The following is a 19,915-nucleotide window of genomic DNA, read 5'->3' as shown; positions in this document are numbered from 1 at the left end:
ACATCCTGGGCCATCTGACCTCAGGAAATCACATGATAGGGTGGGGCCAGGTTTCACAATGAGCTCACCCAAAACCCTGGCTGATTGTGACCCACACCAGTTTTCACACCTTGGCTCATGTGATTAGGTAGAGGATCATCAGGGGGTTCTTTTGTCCCTCTTTGGGGGGAAACTCCCACAGGGTTTAAATCTGGGACTCTCCACCATGTGACCCTAGAACTGAAGAAGCTTCTCGGATGAGAGGTGAAACATCTTCAAGCAACTTAAAGAAGTCCAGACACTTTTCTCTCCAAGCTCCTTAGACTACGATGACCTGGTTGACTTAGAACATTCACAGACATACTCGCTAATAATTACCAGTTTGATTGAGCTTGGAGGGTTTGGCTTGTTTTGGGGGGAATTTAGGACCCAACAGTGAACCATGTGTGCTGATCTAAATTTAGGATACAGACCAGCGTCAGATTCTTGTTACCTACCTGGAGGAAGGCCAGGTGGCAGCTGCCTCTTGATGAGAAAACAGTAATTGGTTGTCAGGTCAGTGTGGTTCTCAGCAGGTGTAGAAAGTTCTCGCTCTTTCTCTGACCGCCCGTCTCTATCTCCACACAGAAAATGCCATCCAGTCGTTTGGTTACAGCTCGGAGGGAGGGACTCTTTTCGTAACCGAGCCGTCATCCACTTTCCTGCCCCCTGCCGGGCCTCCAGTCATCGCCAAACCTGCTCCCTCTCTGCACGGAAATGCAATCAAACCCCTGGACAGTGCTTGTATGTTTTCCACTTGTGCGAACCTGCAGGTGAGTTTGGATTAGGCCTTAGTAATCGAGTATTCTAGTGATTATTTCATTGATTAATCAAGCAATTGGATAAGAAGTACTTTTGTCTTATTGTTGAGCAATAATAAAAACAGGAGGCAGAAAGAGTTGTGACGGCATTTTATCTCCTGGATGAGGTGGATTTGCTGTGTGTTTATGTTTATGAGTTTTTGTGCGCGTGTGTCTGCATGTTTTACTATGCACGAGAGTGAGTGAGATTGTATCTGTAAGCCTTTAAAGAAAAGGCTTACAAATAAAATGTGGTGGCTGCGATGATTTAATGATTTAATGATTTAATTTAAACATGTATCAGACTAAGTTAACATTTCATCTGCAGATTTTAATAAACTTCAAGAGACTCACTGCAGATTTCTCTGTGTGAAACAAATCTCCTCCATGTTAAACTGTGCCTGCGTCATCATCTCTGCTGCTCTTCTGTTACCAGTGTTTTTGTTGAAGACTGGGGCCTGTGTGTTCTTAATGTGGTTTATTCACTCACTACTCCTGAATAAATCTCTGGCCTGTTTATGTGTCGCTCGTATTTACATGGTAATGATGGAACGAAGCATTGAAGAAAAAAATTTGCTGTGACGATTTTTTTATCATTGAGTTATTTAAATTACTCGATGAATATATGAGAGGCTTGGTCTGGATATAGTTTTTTTGTGGTTTCTGTCTGAGCTACAGTACATGGCTGCTGCCTTATTTATTATATTCTTTACAACAGGTAAGCTCAGTGAGAACGAGATCTTTTTTCAAGAGAAATGTCAGTACAAAAAAAATTCAAAAATTTAGACAGTCGGCTACACAATAGAACAAGCCATTACACATGATCACAGATGAAGAAAAACCTACTCAAGTAGTTGCATATAAACAAATGCAACCCTTTAAAATGTTCCTGTGAAATCAGACAACACCATTCTTGGGTTTGTTTTTAGCTTATTCCATTTATAGGCAGCGAAGTATTTAAATGCAGTTTTCAAGAGGCACAGCTATTGATAAAATGTCCTGCAAACTGACATTGTAAGTACTGTGTTTAAATTCAGCAAAGGCGCAGAGGTAAGCAGCAGAGCCTGGAAAGACACATGATTCAGTGCACAGAATACACAAAATCAAGAGGCGTCGAGGTGGATATAGAAGCATGCATATGAACAATATCATCGTTAGTGTTCTGCTTATAATGTGATGGTTGACACATTTGCATGGCAAGCAAAAGGTCACAGGTTCTCTACAGACACAGGGCAGGAAGGAATGGAAAATCTACCAAATCAATCACATTACCATCCAAGGCACAAACCTTTTGGCATGGCTGTAGTGCAGGTCATCTGCCAACTGGAAGGTTGGTGGTTCAAGCCCTGGTGCTCCAGTCTGCGTGGAGAGTACTAAACCCAAGTTGCTGTTTGATGCATCCATCGGAGTGTGAATGTCAGATAGAAAGCACTTACATAGAAAAAGTGCTTGTGTGAACGGGTGAATGAGTCAAGTTGTATAAAGTGCCTTGAGTGCTCAGGTACAGTAGAAAAGCGCTTTGTAAGAAGCAGTCCATTTACCAAGACTGGCAATGTGCTTGTGAATGAGAAACAAGATTTGTTTCTATGTGAAACTCTAATCTTCATCTTTAATTTTCCTCAATAGTGGTTTTTAAAAGTGAGTCTAACTTCCAGCCATAGTCCTAAATATTTATAACAGAGAACAATTTTAATGACCATGATGAGTTTTAGTATGGACTGTATGCTGGATATTTTTAGTTGACCTTAAATGCACTCATGCATTTTGTTTTATCAGAGTTTAAAATAAGATTATGTGTGATCAGAGAATTTTGAAATGTACCAAAAGCAGACTGTACATTTGCAGTGGCCTGATCCGAGGAACGGCCAGTGGCATATAAAACAGTGTAATCTGCATAAAAATGTATGTGCAGTATGTGCAGAGATTATGCCACCATGTTTGCCAGATGTTTGAAAATTTAAGTCCAAAGGACCTAACCTTTTTTTTCAGCTGGATTATTAATTACAGAAGGATGCAGGAGTATAGAGGCTGAGGTGGTCAAATGTATTATAGAAGCTGTGCTATTAATGGTTGTGTTTCTGCTGAGAGGACATGGTGAACTTGGTTTGAGTTTTCAATAATTGAAAGCTTAGTGCAGTTTACCCTCAGCTAACCAAACACTTCCAGAGCTGACTGAGACACCACAGACAAACCGTTCTCATTACGGTATTTTTCAGTCCACTCCAAGAATGCATGCATAGTTCCTGCTTCAAACTTACTTTCTGATACTGAAATTTACACCCATCCATCCAACCCCAGTGGACCTTCACCTCAGTAGTGTGATTCTTACAGACCTGTTGGCTGTACCATGCTGGTAGTCTAAATCCATGCCAGGTAGCTCACTACTGTTCATTTTAAATCTATATCAAATATAAGGAGCATATAACTATCTAGTTTCTCTTTAAAAACAAATATTAGGTTGTATTCAGTCCAGTATAATCCACAGGAGCATGCCTCTCATACTTCCCATGCCGGGGCTCAGTAAAAATGTGTTTAAGCTTAGGACATGATAGCTCTGTCTGTGTGTTTTCAGCTCAGTCTCAGAACTCTAGCAGGTAGGCAAACAGTGCATCTTACATTCCTGTGTGGAGAGGAGATCTGGAGCTCAGTCACAGGTGTTTTGCTGGCACACCGCGGATTATAAATCTGTAAATCAGGTGGTGGTTAAGCGAGGAAAGCTGATAAAGAAGCAAATGAAGATTCCTGGCTAAGTATTCATATCAGCCCCACGAGTTTGGATGAATTAACTGACCTCATCCATCCACAGTAGCATATTTTTATCTTTGAGATAACTTTCAGTTTTTGGAAAATTAAACCAGCTATTAGTAGGAAGCAAGAATCGTGGAAGGTCTTGTGTTATTTTCTTTCTTTAAGTTAGTCTGTTCATTATTAGCAATAAAAAAACACATAAACATATATGTTTGCCCTCATTTTGTTTCTCCTTTTGAAGATGTTTCATAGCCACGATTAAACCACGAAAGCAGGAGAACGCGTACCTTTGGAGCACTGTGACTAAAGTCAAACTGTGTGGATCGCCTCAAAAAATAAAATATGAATATTTGGTTCTAAAGGGATAAATCTGAAAAAGCTAATTTTTTTATAGCAGTATAATAAAAACGGGTGGTTATAGAAAGAGAAATGCAGACAGCAGGTATGACTGAGGAGGTCTGAGCACTGCAGCTTTATGTGCGTCGCTCTTCTTCACCTTCACACACATTAGCGTCATCCTGCCTGCATTGTGGGAAAGTGGAATTCCATCCATTATGTACAGAGAAGAGGTGCAAGGCTGGAGGTTATATAGGCCAAACTAAATTGCTATGCATTATGAAAGAGATTTAAAGCATGAATTATAGAAAACTTCATCATATAATGGGATGGATGTGACATTTTACTGAACTTTTACATTTTTAACCCACTTGCATACACATATAACTTTTAATGATGAAAGAAATGAAAACTCTACAAAAAATACCCAACATTAGTTTTGCTGATCATGAGTGTGCACGTTATCCAAGTCAGTGTGTACTGAGTTTGTAGCTTCATTTAATGTGGGCTCAAATACAGAAAAGAGAGAATTCTGCAACAAACCAATGAGTTTAATGAGTTTCTGAGATGTGTAACAATTTACACACCTCAATGAATCAGTGAATCTTCTTATTTAAACCTGGACAGCTAAACAACATCAGCATGCTCAAAGACTGCACCACCCTCAGGACTGAACTAAATGACCAGTCCATAAATGTCACTTCCTGCTGTTGGTTCTCAATTATGACATGGTATCATATACTTTACCATTCCAAAAATACTCTAAAAAACATGCAATGCATATTTAAAACCATATACACACGTACACACAGAAACGTGTAATGTGTAAAACTATCTGTGTTAGACTGGAGAGGCAAAGCAGGAGACACAAGTGGACCAGTGAACCCAGCATACACTGACTGGTACCGCAGAATGTCCTCAACACATTTCCAGGGCCATGATTTCAACTAGCTGCAGAAGCTGATACCTCTCTTTAGTTTGAAACAGACATGAGGGCTACTTTATTAGTTTATTTATAATTATAATGTAAATGCTGGATTTTTTATAGAGTTTATGTTGAGTCTTGAAGTCCAGCCATCCTCTGTTGGAGGGTTTTGGCTTCAGCTGTTTCTATGTGATGGTTTCCTCACATGCAGCCAAATGTCTAACAGATTTTTTTCTTTCGGTCTGTCTGAGCTCTGTGTTGGCAGTCTTGTGCCAATGTGGAAAATTAAAGGTTGAGCCAAAGCTGCAATGTTCTTATTTTTTAAGCACATTGCCAGCATTCATGCCATCCCGGAACACCTCTAATACATTTCAGTTTTGGAGTCACAAAATACTGAGTTAGTATCACTGAAACTGGAGCTGAAGCTGATGTGTCTGTAATAAACTCCAGTCTGCAGTTCTGCAGACTGGGGTCTTCTTCCTATTTGTCTGCTGTGGAGCAGTTTGTGGATTTTGGCATTCTGTTTTAGATCGTAAGCCTTGAATATGTGAAGACTTTCATTTATTTTGGTGCACTCGTACACCTAAACATATGGGTTTTTTTTATTCTCTTTGTCTTTGTAGTAGAGAAAGAGTTTTACAGTTAATATTTTGTGCGGAGGAGACACTAATCCCTCTGGGGTTGAAGGAAGAGCATCCAATATGAAATTCTGCCAAATCAAACATATGGAGGTCCCCGCTGGGAAGGAGGGAGCAGCTAAAAGTAGCAATAGCTCTATTTTGTGCAGATATCTCAGGCATTTCTGGAAATTGTGCTTAAACACCAGCAGCTTTCCAGTGGTCAGAATTCTCATGATGGGACAAAAACAGGAAATCAGCTGATATTTTAGTAAAAAAAAGAACACCTAAGGTGGAGGTTCAGGTTGACGGGTGGCTCCACGAACCTTTAATTAGCAGTGTTGTTCCATCTTCCAATTACAAAGCCATGCATCCCTGACTGTAATAATCAATGTCTGGTAACCCTAACCAAAGGCCGGTGTACAGCATAGTGATCAGGCCTGTAAAGGTGACACTTCTTCAGCCTGTTTCCACTGCACTGGACTCAAAGGCTCTGATAACTGGTAACAGCTTCAGTCACACTGTAAATTCCACACATAATCCCAACAACAGAAGCAGAAGCAAGTTAAGCCATGCTAAGTTTTGAAGTTCTGGTTACGGCTGGGTGAGCTTGGAGCTTTGTCATTGGAAGGTGAGTTCACCTTCGAGTGACATGTGGCCTCCAGCTTCTACCAAACTTCACCGAGACTACAATGTACCAGCTACCATGTCAGAATAGCATGGCTTCATGCCAACCAATGTGCCCATCCACAGTGTCTACAAGCAAGTATATACCTCTACTACTACCTCTATTACAGATCTTTGAAACTGAAGGATGATTTGTCCTGTTAGTGACAGTAACTGTGGTTTCCAGGTGGTTGCTGATTGTTGTCAAATAACTGGTGGTGATTGGTTTGAGAGGAGAAACCCTGCCTTGCAGTTTTATAGAGTTTCTTAGAAGTTCTGACCCTGGAGTACCCTCTTTTTTTCCCTGTGCACTGCGTGCTTTAGTGACGTTTAACCAGAGGCCCTTTTAGCAGATTTGAGATTACATATCATTATCATGTACTCAGTTGACCTACTCGTTTGTGAGGTTCCAGTTTGAAGGCTCGAGATGAAAGTTTCCACTGTTGACATGTTGGTGTTTTCAAACGACATGTGACGAGAACGGGGTGGGGGAGACTATGAAAGGGAACTCTCATTGGCTAATGATTTAGGACTGACAGTTAACCAGTGCGTGTATCCCAGATAAACCGTTCTGAAACATCAAACGACCAAAATTTACAAAAGTGACTTTTTGTTTTATTCAGTATCACCTAAAATAATGTATTGAGCATAAAATCAGAGAAGTGTTTGCAGAGGGTGTAGATTTGTTTTGCAGCCACATATATCACCCCCTGTGGCTGCAGTCTTCAGACCCAGAAGCTCCGCCCACCTATGATACTGTTTATAAATTTTGGTGTTAGAAATTGAAGGCTGCATCTGCCAGTTATTGCATTTGTTGCAGTTACTTCTCACATGGCCTCTGATGACTGTGGTTCCAACTTTAGGATCAGCAGCTTTATGGTGACAGTGAGGTAAAAAAGGTCCCACTAGGGTGGTCCCTGTGACAGGAAGTGCACAAAGTTCTGGTCCTCTTTTCCTGGAATGGAAACAGTTTCTGTAATTCTCATTCTTCAGTGCAGCAAGAATGAAGACCAGGGTTTGCGATTCTGGGACCTTTACGGGTTGGATTTGTTCGGCTTAAGATAAAGAGCAGATGACTCAGTTTGTTCCTCCTCGTGAGGATTGTCCCTGCTTTTTGGACCATTTCTATTCATTTTTATTTCTTTCTGTTTAATTCTTTTGCTGCACAGAGCACAGTGTTCGGATGAATTGGAGCTCATGTGTCTGTTTTCCCATCTCTCAGTCCAGCTGCAGCGTTGATCACTGTGATGGTCGTCTGAACTCAACCGGGCCTCAGGGTCGATGGTGCTTCCCTTTATGTCCAGCCTGCAGACATCCTTGTAGCACAGATATGAGTCTGCATCCAGTCCACATACAGCACAGCACATCGTGGCCAGCATTTCAGCTGTAATGTCTGAGTGGGTGCATAGTGCTGCAGTGGATCATCTTTATGAAGACGTGTGTGTTCTGAGCTTAGTGTTTTCATTTGAAGTTCACAGACTGCCAAGATGGAAGCGTTAAGAAGGCAAACAGATGGAAAGTAAACTCTGGCGTGTTAAATGTGGCTTTGAGAAACCGGCTGGAAGGATAAAGAGCCGAGGTGAAAGCAGATCATCGCAGGAAGGATGAGTTCTTCTAAAAGTCAGAAAACCAAACTTAAAAACGACAACGCAAACAAAGATCATGATCAAAAATCTGTCTTTCTGAATTTCTGTTCAGTGTTTCCCACAACCCCTGGACCTCAGTTGGAAAACACTACATCAGGTCACAGTGATGGTCTGCTCAGACCCAAGTTTTCATCAAGTTTCATGAGGTGCAGAGTCCCACCTAAACCTAACCCACTAGCTGACAGTAAGGAGAACCACTGAGCAGAAGTGAGAGGAAACAGGGTTTTTGTTTTGTTTTTTTAAAAAGTGGAACAATGTTCAAATCACAGAGGTCCAAATGGGATGTGACCTCTGGCTTCCTGTAACCTGTAACTAAATTCTAGTTCAGCGATCTGCTGAAGGCTACTGCTGAAGAACGATGGATGGATGGTTTATTTTCCTGTCTCCATTCTTCAACCAACCCTTTTATGCCAGAGTGCCTGCAGAAGCATTCTGAGCACCTGTAAATGCACAGGAGACCAACCCTCAGTCAGATGATCCAATTTCACAGCACCTGTACTGCACGTTTAACATAGTGTGACAGTATGAATTCACCCTGCAGCCCTCCATCAAGTGCAGAGAGCTGCAGACGGCTACCTGTCAGCACTTTCAAAGCCTCTTTCTAAAGACCTGCGATGTCAGCGTGCATGTTTGGAGTGGGTCTGAATGCTCTGTGGACAGCCGGCAGTGCAGATGGAGTTACATCTGAAAAACAGGCAGATAAAGAGAGAAAGGGATCGGCAGGAATGTGATACTGCTGTGCGCTGCGTCTCTGTTGATGCTGTATATCACCTCATGCATACTGTATAATGGTGTCTTTTCCCCAAAGCTCGTGAATACAGCGATCATTTTCAGCTCTTTTAAAGGAAGCAGACATGCAGAGGCGTCCGGCGTCAGAAGATGTCCATATGATAGCAAATCATCTGCACGCTTTAATGATCAGGTTAAATAAGCCTGTGCGCGTGCACATGGATGCCTATTTGTGGCTCTGCGCATGTATATTTCAGGGAAATGATAATGATCTGGCCACTTGCGATGATTTCCCCGACGCTGAAAAGAATTTTCTTCCTCCTCGCTGAGCGATAAGATCTGATTGACTCACCCACCCAGGCAGCGGGAGGAGATATGCTAATGAAGCACTGACAAAGAAGCTGATGGAGGCCGGAGATAAATGCTGGCATGTGTGTGTTTGAGGACAAATAAGTGTGCATCCTTGTCATCATCAGCACTCTGCATTTTAATGAAGGTGGAGCTCGATTTAAAAACCCGAGGAGGCTGAAATGTGGAGGAGCTGCTTCCTTTAACGGTCTCACAGAAGCAGTGGTCCAAACACCACATTTTACTTCAGGTTTTGACCATCTGCTTTAATTATTGATGATCTGTTTCTGAGGAATCTGTTGTTTCCACTCAGTTTGACAGACATCTGCAGAGAACCCGAGAGCCTTTGAAAACACTGACTGTAATTTTTACCTCTGAATTAAAGCTGAAGTGTGCATGCTGCATTTCAAACCTCTGTGGGGTCCAGGTATTTATGGACCTGACTCTGAGTATTTTTTGGAACTAAATCCTTTTGATTTAAGCAAGTGAATCATTATAAGATTGGGGAAACCTGTAGTCAGCTGAGACTGAAGAAGTCACTCGGATGAGTGACGAAACGTTTCTCCCACTGAAAGCGCTACGTCCACATGAACAGAATCAACTTTTGGGGATTTACTTACCTGGATTATTGAGCATATGCATCAAAACCTCAGTATAAGTACAAAAATCATTATGATTATTAGTCTGTGGTCTGTACTGTGATACAGGGTTTGGAATTTAGGGAGGTTTAACTCTGGGTTCACAGTGGTTACAGCATGATTAAGCCCATGCACTGGCCAGTCAGTTCTGTGGAAAATGGCGCCATCATTTATTGAAAATATTGTGGAGGTCTTTGCGTGCACCATGAGAGAATCTGAGAGTTTTTACAGATCAACTAAAGCCTTCAGCTTTCGCTGACAAGCTTCTGCACAATATTACAGATGAAGACTCTCAGCAGAGGGAGATCACACTTCAAATTCCTGCAGATCTCAGTCCAGCACCATGGCTTGATTTTTCTATTGAAACTCATCAGAAAGCACCTTGTTCACTCACACATTTTATTACTGATCTGAATGGATGGATGGATGGATCTTATTCAATACTCAGCCTGATACTTTCTCACAGTGAGCTCTTGTTTTACAGGATGGAGGACAGAAGTGCATCCCCTCTGATGACTTCGAGTGCGAGGAGGTGAGCAGCTCTGATCAAAACTTTAAAAACGATGGTTGAAGTAATGGGTGGAGGGGTCTCCATCTCCCCCATCACTTGGACCAGCTGATGTGGTGTTCAGGTTGTTTATATGACGCTGACGTGCATCATCAGATCAGACGATGAGATGAAAAATGAACAGATGATTTTTATCAGAGACAGACAGCTTAGAGCCCTTTCACTAAAATCATCTGAGCAAGTTCATTCTGGACAGACCTGAGAGCGCCCCTTATGGAACAGGAAGTCAAGTCCAGACAATGGAAGTTCTTGATTATACTAAACCAGGGGTGTCAAACGCCAGTCCTCAATGGCCAGTGTCCTGAAACTTTTAAATGTGTCCCTGCTGCAACCTTTTATAAAATTAGGTCATTAGCGAGACTCAATAGAACTTGACTGCATGCTGAGGTGGCAACCCCTATCCCTTCTCAAGTAATTTTAAATAAATGTAAGTAAATGTAAGTGTTTGGAAATTTTTACTTCTAAAAGTACTTTTATTGCACCTTGTGCTTTCACTCATGAGCTGCTGTAACATGAATCAAATGGCTGAATTGCCACCTCACCAGCCCTCAAGAACTGAAGTTTGACACCTGTTTGCTAGACGTCTTCTGATTGTGTGTCTGAGAGGGCCACTATTACATCACAGAGAAAGCTTTTATTATTGGTCAACATAATGGAAAAAAGTAAACTTAAGTGGTGTTTTATTACAGCATGGGCTTTTTGGTCGAGTGAGATTATGAGGAGATCATTCTGAGGTGAGATGTGATCTTCAGGAAAGACTGTTAAAGGATGGGTGAAACTGCCTCTGGCTCTGAGCTCAGGAAACTCTTTCCCAATGAGCTTATGGTGTCAGTCGCTGCTTTCAGGCCTGATTTAAGCACCATGTCCATTTTGGAGTTTCAGGTCCTGTTGCTCAGAAAGGACCAGAAAAGGGTTTAGGGCGGGGCTACCTGTGACTGACCGTATGAGTGTAGTGTCTGTAGTCTTTTAGAAACGGTGTATGATGGGATGCTGTGTGTACTCAGCTCTCAGTTTCACAGCTGGCACATTAAAAAGCGAGCAGTGTTTTCGCCCACTCTCATTTCTAAGAGTTCGCTGCTAGACTTCCTGTGTAAGCCTCCCTGTGGCCGGTTCACTGAGTGTCCTCCATCTGTTTTCGGGTTAAAGATCCACAGCTGAACTGTAAAGTGTAGTGTGAGGAAACAAAGTGAGGCTCCCTCCAATAAGCTGCTCTGTATTAACACTTGATCACCACACTAATATCTTCATCAGCAGCTGTTACCACCCCAGGTTGGAGAGGAGAGTCACGTGACAGATGGAGAACATGGGAGCACTTTGTTTGAATTTATTGATATATTATTGCCAAACCTGAAGCTGGAGATGAACTTCCAACATGAAATATGCACGAATAAGAAGCTGCAGAGAGTGTGGCGGCAAAGAAAAGGAGCGGCTGCGCCTCGGTGGAGATCTGTCTGTAAAACAGAGAGACACAAAATGAATTACCTGCTGAAACTCAAGCAAGAGAGTTAGACTCAGATATTTAGCAGCCCATAAAAGCTCAGCTCTGTGACTCACTTTACCTTCCTGCAGACACCTCTCCTGCTCGGCCTCCACACACCATCTGTGCTGAGGGCGGCGACCACAGTAGGATACTGCTCCTCCTGCAACAAAATAAACATAAAGAATAAAAGTGAAGCGATGTTACAAATGTGCAATACCACAGATTTTACGCTTTATGTTTCCTCTTCAGCTTCATTTTCAGAGGTTCACGCTCCGAGTTGCTTGCTCTAGTTAAGTGACGCCGCCATCTACAGCTGACAGTTACAAAAGAAATAAATCAATTATTGATAGCAAAATTCAATTTTGGATATCTGAGAGTTTGACATGCAGTCAGTGGTGAGAGACTTTAACACAGCCGTACGTAGATTTATTATTATATTATTATAGCAGGACAAGATTAAACGGTACACATCTGAAAAAGTAGGAAATTATATATTGATGAAGAATTAATATTTAATTGCAGAAAACTTTATCTGAAGCCAGATATGAGGTATGAGGCGTTCTAACACCGCCCACAACTGAACCCGCTCGATAGAAAAGCTTTGTTTCAGAAATCTGCAGTCACCAGTGACACACGAATTTTGGATTTATAATATTAGTACTGAAGAATGAAATGTGGCTGTCTGTAATTAGAACGGGAGCTGGTCAGAGGGACTTTATACAAACTTTCATGGATAGATTTACAGGTATATTGATTTCCAGCTAACAAGCAGCTTCATCATTTGTAAGATTTTCAGGACACCACAGAATGAGGCATTACAAACACTTGTGCACTAATGCTCGTGCCTTTGTCCCCCCTCTGTGCTCAGGCTCTGTTGGCCCAGGGCTCGATAGACTCTCAGGACTCTGCAGGGCCAAGAAGCAGCAGCCGGCCATCAGCCCCACTCCTCCACCTCCTCCCTGTGACTGTGTGTGTGTCCATCCTGCCAGCGTTCCTGTTCCACGTCTCATAAATGTGAACTAGCATACACACATACATGCCCACACACAGATTTACACACACACACACACACACACACACACACAGACATTTACAAACACACATACACACAGACACACACACACACACACACTAAATGTCAGCCAGCAGACGTCCAGCATCAACAACTGCCTTTCAGAGGAGGAGGGAAGTTATTCTGGAGGACGTTCGGATTAGCCAGCTCTCTGCACCACACACACAGTGCACACACACCGTGAGAGGGTGTGTTGTGTGTTTGAGCGAGGGTGAGAATGAGAGAGGCAGACACAGAGAGACTCCTGGGATTTTCGATCACATTGACTTCGTTTCCAAAGCTCGGTGTCTGCAGAGTTTGTGTGCAGCCCGGCTCAGACTCACTGCCTCCAGCTTTCTGAGATCCGAGACAGCTGGGCTCAGAAACACAGGGACTTTGGCTCAAGCTTGGAACTGCACACACACGCACACAAACACACACACAAACACGGAGAACAAGTCTTAAAGTTGGCAGCGCGATGGTGAGAGAGACGACAGAGCTGGACAGATGGGACGGATCATTCCTCTGTGTTTGTCAGCTCAATTTATCACTTCCCTGGACCTCTCTGGTGGCAAGAAAGCTATACTGCATACATTCAAACGCACACGCTGTAACCCTCCCCTTAGACCTCGTTAGCGGGCAAACAGGGTCCCCACAAGGACACAAACATTCATGCTGTACACCAGTGTGCTTTTCGCAGGTCTTTCTCTTCATTTTGTTGTCAACATTCTGTAAAAACTTCATTTAATGTGGAATATGAAAAAAGAGTGTATATTTCACAAATGTAAGTGTAAAATTGTGCGAGTGTGTGTGTGTGTGTGTTTGTGCATGAGTGTCGGTGGCTGAATGTGGATGTACAGACATGTGGAAGCAAACAAAGGAAGAAGGACTCAGCTGCAGGACACACAGCGATGTGTGTGTACTCTCAACCAAACAAAATTTGGGAGTTTTAGGTTTTTTCCTCCTCTTGTCTTGATTGGTTGTAGGTGTATTGCTAACAAAGCTACAGCTGTTATCATGGTATTAGACCGCCAAGCCCCTGTCAGTTTAACACAGTCTCAGTTTAAATGGGTGCTGCTGGTGCTGCAGTTACAGCAGGGCAGACAGTGGTGGTGGACACAGACCCACCAAAGTTGTAGAGATCAGCGCGCTGAGACGGGGAACAATGCTGTGACCGCTCACAATCAGATCCAACTTTGGAGCAACTTTGGAGCACCAACACAGCAATACAGCCTGCTGTCCTTCTGTGACTGAACAGGTCAGGTTGGCAATTAAATGCAAGCTGTTCCTAATAATACGGCAAAAAAACATGTTGGTGTCTTCAGTCACACAGTCCAGCCTGAACCTCAGCGGCCTGAAACAGAAATTCCTCAATAAAGAGTGACATCATTTCTGCACAACAGCGATAAATCTGCAGAACTGGTTTTTCTATAAGGATAGAACCAGAGACCTGCCCATCGAGTCATGTCTGCTAAGCAAAGACGAGCCACTCTGTTCAGCACAGACGGACTCAGGTTAGAAATGACAGTGAGAGTGACTGCAGTCTGGGGTGAAGCACAGTTGTTGGGTTGTGTCCCACCAGACTTCTTGTCAGTGCTCGCCGCTTCACTGCATTTTTTCGAACCCAAACCAATGGGTTTTTGGATCCCGTTGGTTTGGGTTAGGGGAACAAATAAAAGTCTGTCCTTTGTGATGAAAGTCGGACCTACATTCACTTGCTCATTAGAAGATTTGGAGATTTGAGTTGTACTTCTTCACACACGCAGCGGGCGGTTAAAATAGGTGATTAAGAGCAGAATGGGCAGGGAAAATGTTTACTCCCTGCTTACTCCCAGAGTCTCTGTTTTATAGCTACTGAGCTTCCTCACACAGTTTCTGGATGATCACCAGCTATGCTCGCACTATCAGAAAAAGTGACTCCCACCACCCGTTACAGCTGCAGAGTCTCAGGCAGCTGGGTGGCAGCTGACACCTGACATATTCACAGCAGCTTTATGTCTGCGGAGTTTCTGGTTTCAAATGTACCGTCTCCAAGATGCACCAAAGACTCAACTATATTCATACCTGTATGAAACCATCCTCTGTCCTGGCAGCTCTTGGGGCTGTTGACAAAGACTCTTCAGTTCAGAGCATAAAAGTTGTTTGTGTTCTTACGCTGCTTCTTATCATCAGCGGTTCAAATACGATCATATGAAGTGGTACCTGCTTCAGAGCCACCGTGTTTCTAAGTAGACCACATTTCTTTTGGATCTATGTTTAGCTTCCAGACATCGAGTGCACTTCTTTGGCACCATGTTAGCAGGCGATGCTATCAGGCTGTCGTCACTTCCTCTGGTAGCGGCTTCAGTCACTTAGAATGGAGAAAAGCTGAACTTATCACTAGCTCACCTCGAGGAGCTTTTTCCTCTATTGTCCCTACAAGTTGGTTGATTTCATTTCACTGTAGGTTTTAGGCTTTCTCTTTTAAGCCTAATAACACAAAAAACATGTAAAACTGCTTCAACTATCCAAGAGCAGTCACCTCAGGGGTGTTTATACTGTAAGACCCTGCAATTAGACAGAAGCTCTCGGCAACAGTGGGGAAGAAAAACTCCCTTCTGAGAAAATGAAAGTTCCAAGAGAACTAGGTGACTGAAAACATCAATAATTCAAGGAAAGGATTTGTCACTAGTGTTAGCGTGTTAAAGGGCAGGGTCACTGTTTCCAGCAGACTGGCTCAGGTTCTTCTGCAGTCAGCCCAAAAAAACACATGTACAGCCTGATACACAAACTGTTTGGTCTCTATAGATAATTTCCCCTTCATAATCACTCTTTATGATTCACCTGTTTAAATTGTATTAAAGTTTACATTATTAGGGGCGTGGCTTCTGACTGACAGGTGGATGGCAAACAGCTGTTTGTAACATTTGGATCACTTCCTCCTGCGTTTGCTTCCCTTAATGTGTTTAATATGTGAGTGTGTGTGGGGTTCTCAGTGTGTACAGTACCTCTGGCCACTCTGTGGGGTATTTTTTATGTTTCATAGAAGCTACCAGGATGCAGAAAATGAACTGTTGTGCTGCAAGGTTGTCACCAGTTGAAGCTCGAGGTAGTCGTCACTTTGTGCCATCCGTGGGCTGGAAAACCTGAGATCAGTTCCAGAGGCGCTGGTGCGTCCTTACTTTAGTGTGATTATTACTGTCATCCCTGCTAGCAGTCAGGAAAACGTATTACCGTGTGAAGGGTCATTACACAATTGTCCAAATCAGTGAGATTGCTATTAAATTTGTTGTAAACATTGTGATATTTCCCCTTGGGCTTTCAGCAGTATCATTATTAGGACAGATTTGTTTTTGTGTCTGAAATTGGACGATGAAGTCATATATTTCTAATCACCTCGGCCTTCCTCTTGTCCCGTAATCATGTTGCTTTTTTCATCTACTTTTATTCCAGGAGCATTTTTCCCTGGAGTTTCTCATCGGCATCATCCAGACACCTTTTTTCGCTTAAAATGTGAATTAAAATGTGATTTTCATTAACTCAGCGTAACGCTGTTAACTTAACGTAACGCTGACTGTTCATGATGCCCTGCACATCGGGATCCTGAGTGTTTCATTAGCAGTGTGATAATCCATGGTCCCCAGAGGGGCAGTTCATCCCTCCACTGCCTTAGTGCTGCTGAAGCTTCAGGTTTTATTTCAGAATTAAAGTGCTAGTGTTGAGATAGTGCAGAACTTTATAAATAACAAAATATTAAAATCGATTTCCATAACTTTACTGTAACTTTTCATGATCCCCAGAAGATGATCTCTGGCAGGCTTGATGTTCCCCTGTTTTACAAGCACCATCAACATGAAAACATTCGATTTCAGCAGCACACAAATCACAAAATTATCTGTTTAATGGTAGAAGAATTCAAATTTTGGGAGAAAAATATTTGAAATGAATGGCAGAAATGTCACAATGCAATATTTACAGTAACTTCTGTTAATGTTGGCAGGCAAGTTTATCTTTCACATTTGTACTTAATTTCCTTCCTGTATAAATGTGGTTATCTCCAAGGAATAGGATGGTATCGTCAGCAAAAACTAAAATTAAAACAAATCACTGACGCAAGTGTAAAATTTAAGTTTTTTAAATTTAAGTCCAACGATCGATCCCTGTGGAACACCATGATATCTGATTCATAACAATTCATTCATTACTAATTGTATTTGAAAACAAAGAACTGTTTGTTCAGGATGGATGTCTGATTTTACATTGGTGTTGAGGATGACTGAACAGGGCTTTGTGCTGGTACGACCGTGTGTTGGGAAAGAGTAAAATGAGGACAAAGGTGACGGTGAGGAAGGTTGTAAATTTGCTGATCTATTTGTAAACTTAACAGCGCTCAGCAGTGTAATGAAATATGTGTCTGGAAATAAAAGTAACATCTGTAACAACAGCTGTCCACAAACATTTCTTCTTTAAGTTCTTCGTCTTCCTGAAGCCTCTCTGAATGATGACCTCTGCCTGAGTACCTGACACAGTCTACACTTGTCTTTGTGGGTGCTGATGTCACAGTCTGGCGAGGGCAGACTGTATGAATTGAAAAAGGACCCAAAATGCAGACTCCAAGGAACAGGGAACAAAACTTGAATGTTAACAAAAAGCGAGCCGTTTAATATGGCTGGAAAAAAAAAAGGTACAAACAAAGGGCAAGGCAAACTGAAGCAAAATTAACACAAACCTAAACTGGGAAATCTAAACAAACAATAAGAAAAACCTAGACAAGAAACTTGGAAACATGGCGTGGACAACAGACGACCTGACAATCACACACTGAAAACAGAGGACTTAAATACACAGGAGGTGATTAGGGGAAGTGGGAACACATGGAGGAACAGCTGAGGGTAATAAAGCAGGACGAGGCAAGGGAAGCAAAACTAGAAACACTCACATGAGACATGGACCTTCAAAGTAAAACAGGAAACACACTGACTGAATTCTAAACATGCAAACTTAACAGCAACTGGGGAGACAGAATATAGGAACCTGAAATATGGTACAAAAACATCACAGTGGACATAACATGGAACACAGGGAAGCCATATGACGAAGCCAAAGAGCAAAACCTAAGATAACCATAACTGAGATCTAGGGAAACACGAAACAGTACCACAAAGGACTCAAAACATAATCCATAATATAAAAACACGAGATCTCTCCAAAATGAAACAGGAACATGAGAGGCAGACATAACAACATAAGACAACAGACATGAAACACACGAAGGGCAAGGGAGATTTAACATAGTTGGAACACAAGGGGGAAATAATAAGAACTAGAAACACTTAGGCATGATAACAAATAAACTTAGGAAACCTGATAAGCTTAAACATACACTATGAACATCAAAAGAACTGAAACTCAAAACACTGGGTCATAAGACCCAGGACCGTGACAGCTGAGTTAAGGCCACAAACACGTCACACAGGTGTTCAGTAAAGTGCTGCCCCTAGCCTGATGAAATCCCTCTGTGTGGTCTTACAGTTTGGTGAAGGTTTCCTCTGCATCAAACTAACCTACATGTGTGCAGCCGAGAGGGAACTATGGTGGCTGGAGGCTGAAATCAGAGTGAAGCCATGCTGTTGGCTCCAAACACATCTCTTCAGGCTTCTGTTGACTCATTCAAAAACCACTCTCTCTTCAGAAACAGTCAACATGGCTTTAATCTACACATTTAGGCTTTCTGTCCCATATGAAAAAGAAATAGAAAAAACTTATAAAAGTCTTGCATCAGATGTGGCCTTCATATTGTAAATCATATTAGGCTTATATGATTTACTCATAAAAGTGGCCACTTTCATATATTGTTTTAGTAAGTATCCAAAACATACAAGTTTCATTTATATAATTTTTCAAGGCATCATATATGTGTTTCCACTCTTGTATGCTTTTTATACAAGTTTCACACAAGACAGATACAAACTTTATAGGATTTATATATATCTTTTCCATATGGGGTGGCTCATTTTGTAAATTGTTGCTCTGTTAACAACATTCGAAAGCTTTGGAAACTCTTCAGGTCTCTGACTCGAGCACAGCTCTGCAGATCTGATGTGTCTGAGGCTGTGAAGCTGCACTAAAGCCTCACAGTTTGTACCTGTAATGTTAGTGTCGAACGTTAGCACTAACATCTACTGCATGATCCTGATTACGAGCTATAGATGGACATCAAGCTTGATTTTATTTTAGTTTTTTTAATTTCCTGTACTTTTTAGTCCCGGTGTGTGATCCTGAACCTGCAGCTCCTTATTTCATCCTCTGCCTGAAATGAGCTGTTTTAGTTCTTCCCCCTTTAACCAACCTTAGTCTGATTGGCTGTCCCTCATAAACGCAAGGCTTGAAAGTTTCAGTGCTCACACGGGGATGCTGTGTCCCTGACATAGTCATATAAGGATAGCCGCCCTCACTAACATCATAAAAATGTGCAAGCAGAAGAAACTGTGATAGCCGGAGTGTTTGGAGCTTCAGGCTCACAGTGTTTACTGACCACGCTCTTTATTAGACACTGTCAGTTTAACTTGAGCATTAGCAGGAGGTAAATGAAGTGTTTCTGTGCTGATGCGTCTGAAGGTCACAGTCTGAGGAGGTGATGCAGACTTTATGTAACGTGTTTCGCTCGTTTGGAGCTGCAGCTCATCAGAAACCCTTTCCCAGTTTAGCTGAACCTCTCTGCGTTGTTCAGCTCTCAGGAATAGAGTGAGAGGCACCCTTCCCCCGATGTACTCACAAGAGGCTTTTTAAATGTGAACTTTGACCTGACTCTTGCTGTTCCGTATTTTTAGCTGAGCGTGAGGAATCTGCTGATTGAAACACCGTGAGACAGATTAGTGAGCAGACGGGAGAATAAAAAGAAACGATGTGCACGTGAGAGTTTGTGTCTTTGCTTCTCTGCTCTTATCTCTGCCTTACTCTCAGCTCTGTCACATCTCCTCCTCTCTCCCGGCTAATCCTGATTCTCTCACTTTGATTCAGACGACACTGATAGCAGGTTGTGTGAAATCATCATCCTTCCATCCATCTCCATTCCCTCCATTTCCACACCGAATCCGCCTGTCACGTCTGCTTCAGCCTCCTTTGTGTCTTCATTCCTGAGATCCATCTGCCGGCCCTTTCCTCATCACTTTGTCTTTCCCTCTCATTATCCTCTCATCGCTGGCTGTGCTTTACTGCCTCCTTCAGCCATACCTAACCAGGAAAATATCTGGCTCTGTTAGATGAAGCAGACACTCAGAGTTTGTGTTTCCACTGCAGAGTGTTCAGGTCTGTCTCAGGTGGATCTAGTTAGGAACAAAGTCAAACTAAGCATGGAGCTGTGAAA

General features: G+C 42.4%; 1 protein-coding gene across 1 annotated transcript in view; it reads left to right on the top strand.

Annotated features, from left to right (window-relative positions):
* Nucleotides 1-16,996, top strand: part of gfra2b (GDNF family receptor alpha 2b) — a 156,743-nt gene extending 139,747 nt beyond the window's left edge. Inside the window, exons 8-10 of the mRNA XM_086299895.1 lie at nucleotides 607-791; nucleotides 9,956-10,003; nucleotides 12,388-16,996. Of these exons, the coding sequence (XP_086156021.1) occupies nucleotides 607-791; nucleotides 9,956-10,003; nucleotides 12,388-12,531 (377 nt within the window). The 3' untranslated portion in view covers nucleotides 12,532-16,996. The remainder of the gene's footprint in view (nucleotides 1-606; nucleotides 792-9,955; nucleotides 10,004-12,387) is intronic.
* Nucleotides 16,997-19,915: the final 2,919 nt, after the last annotated feature.

The sequence above is a fragment of the Aulonocara sp. 'chitande type north' Nkhata Bay genome, linkage group LG7 (assembly GCF_057382095.1).
Source record: "Aulonocara sp. 'chitande type north' Nkhata Bay isolate Kocher_YH1m ecotype deep benthic linkage group LG7, A_spYH_male_GT1.1, whole genome shotgun sequence".
Taxonomy (NCBI): domain Eukaryota; kingdom Metazoa; phylum Chordata; class Actinopteri; order Cichliformes; family Cichlidae; genus Aulonocara; species Aulonocara sp. 'chitande type north' Nkhata Bay.
Note: the sequence above shows the minus strand (reverse complement) of the source record. Positions and strands in the feature narration are given on the sequence as shown.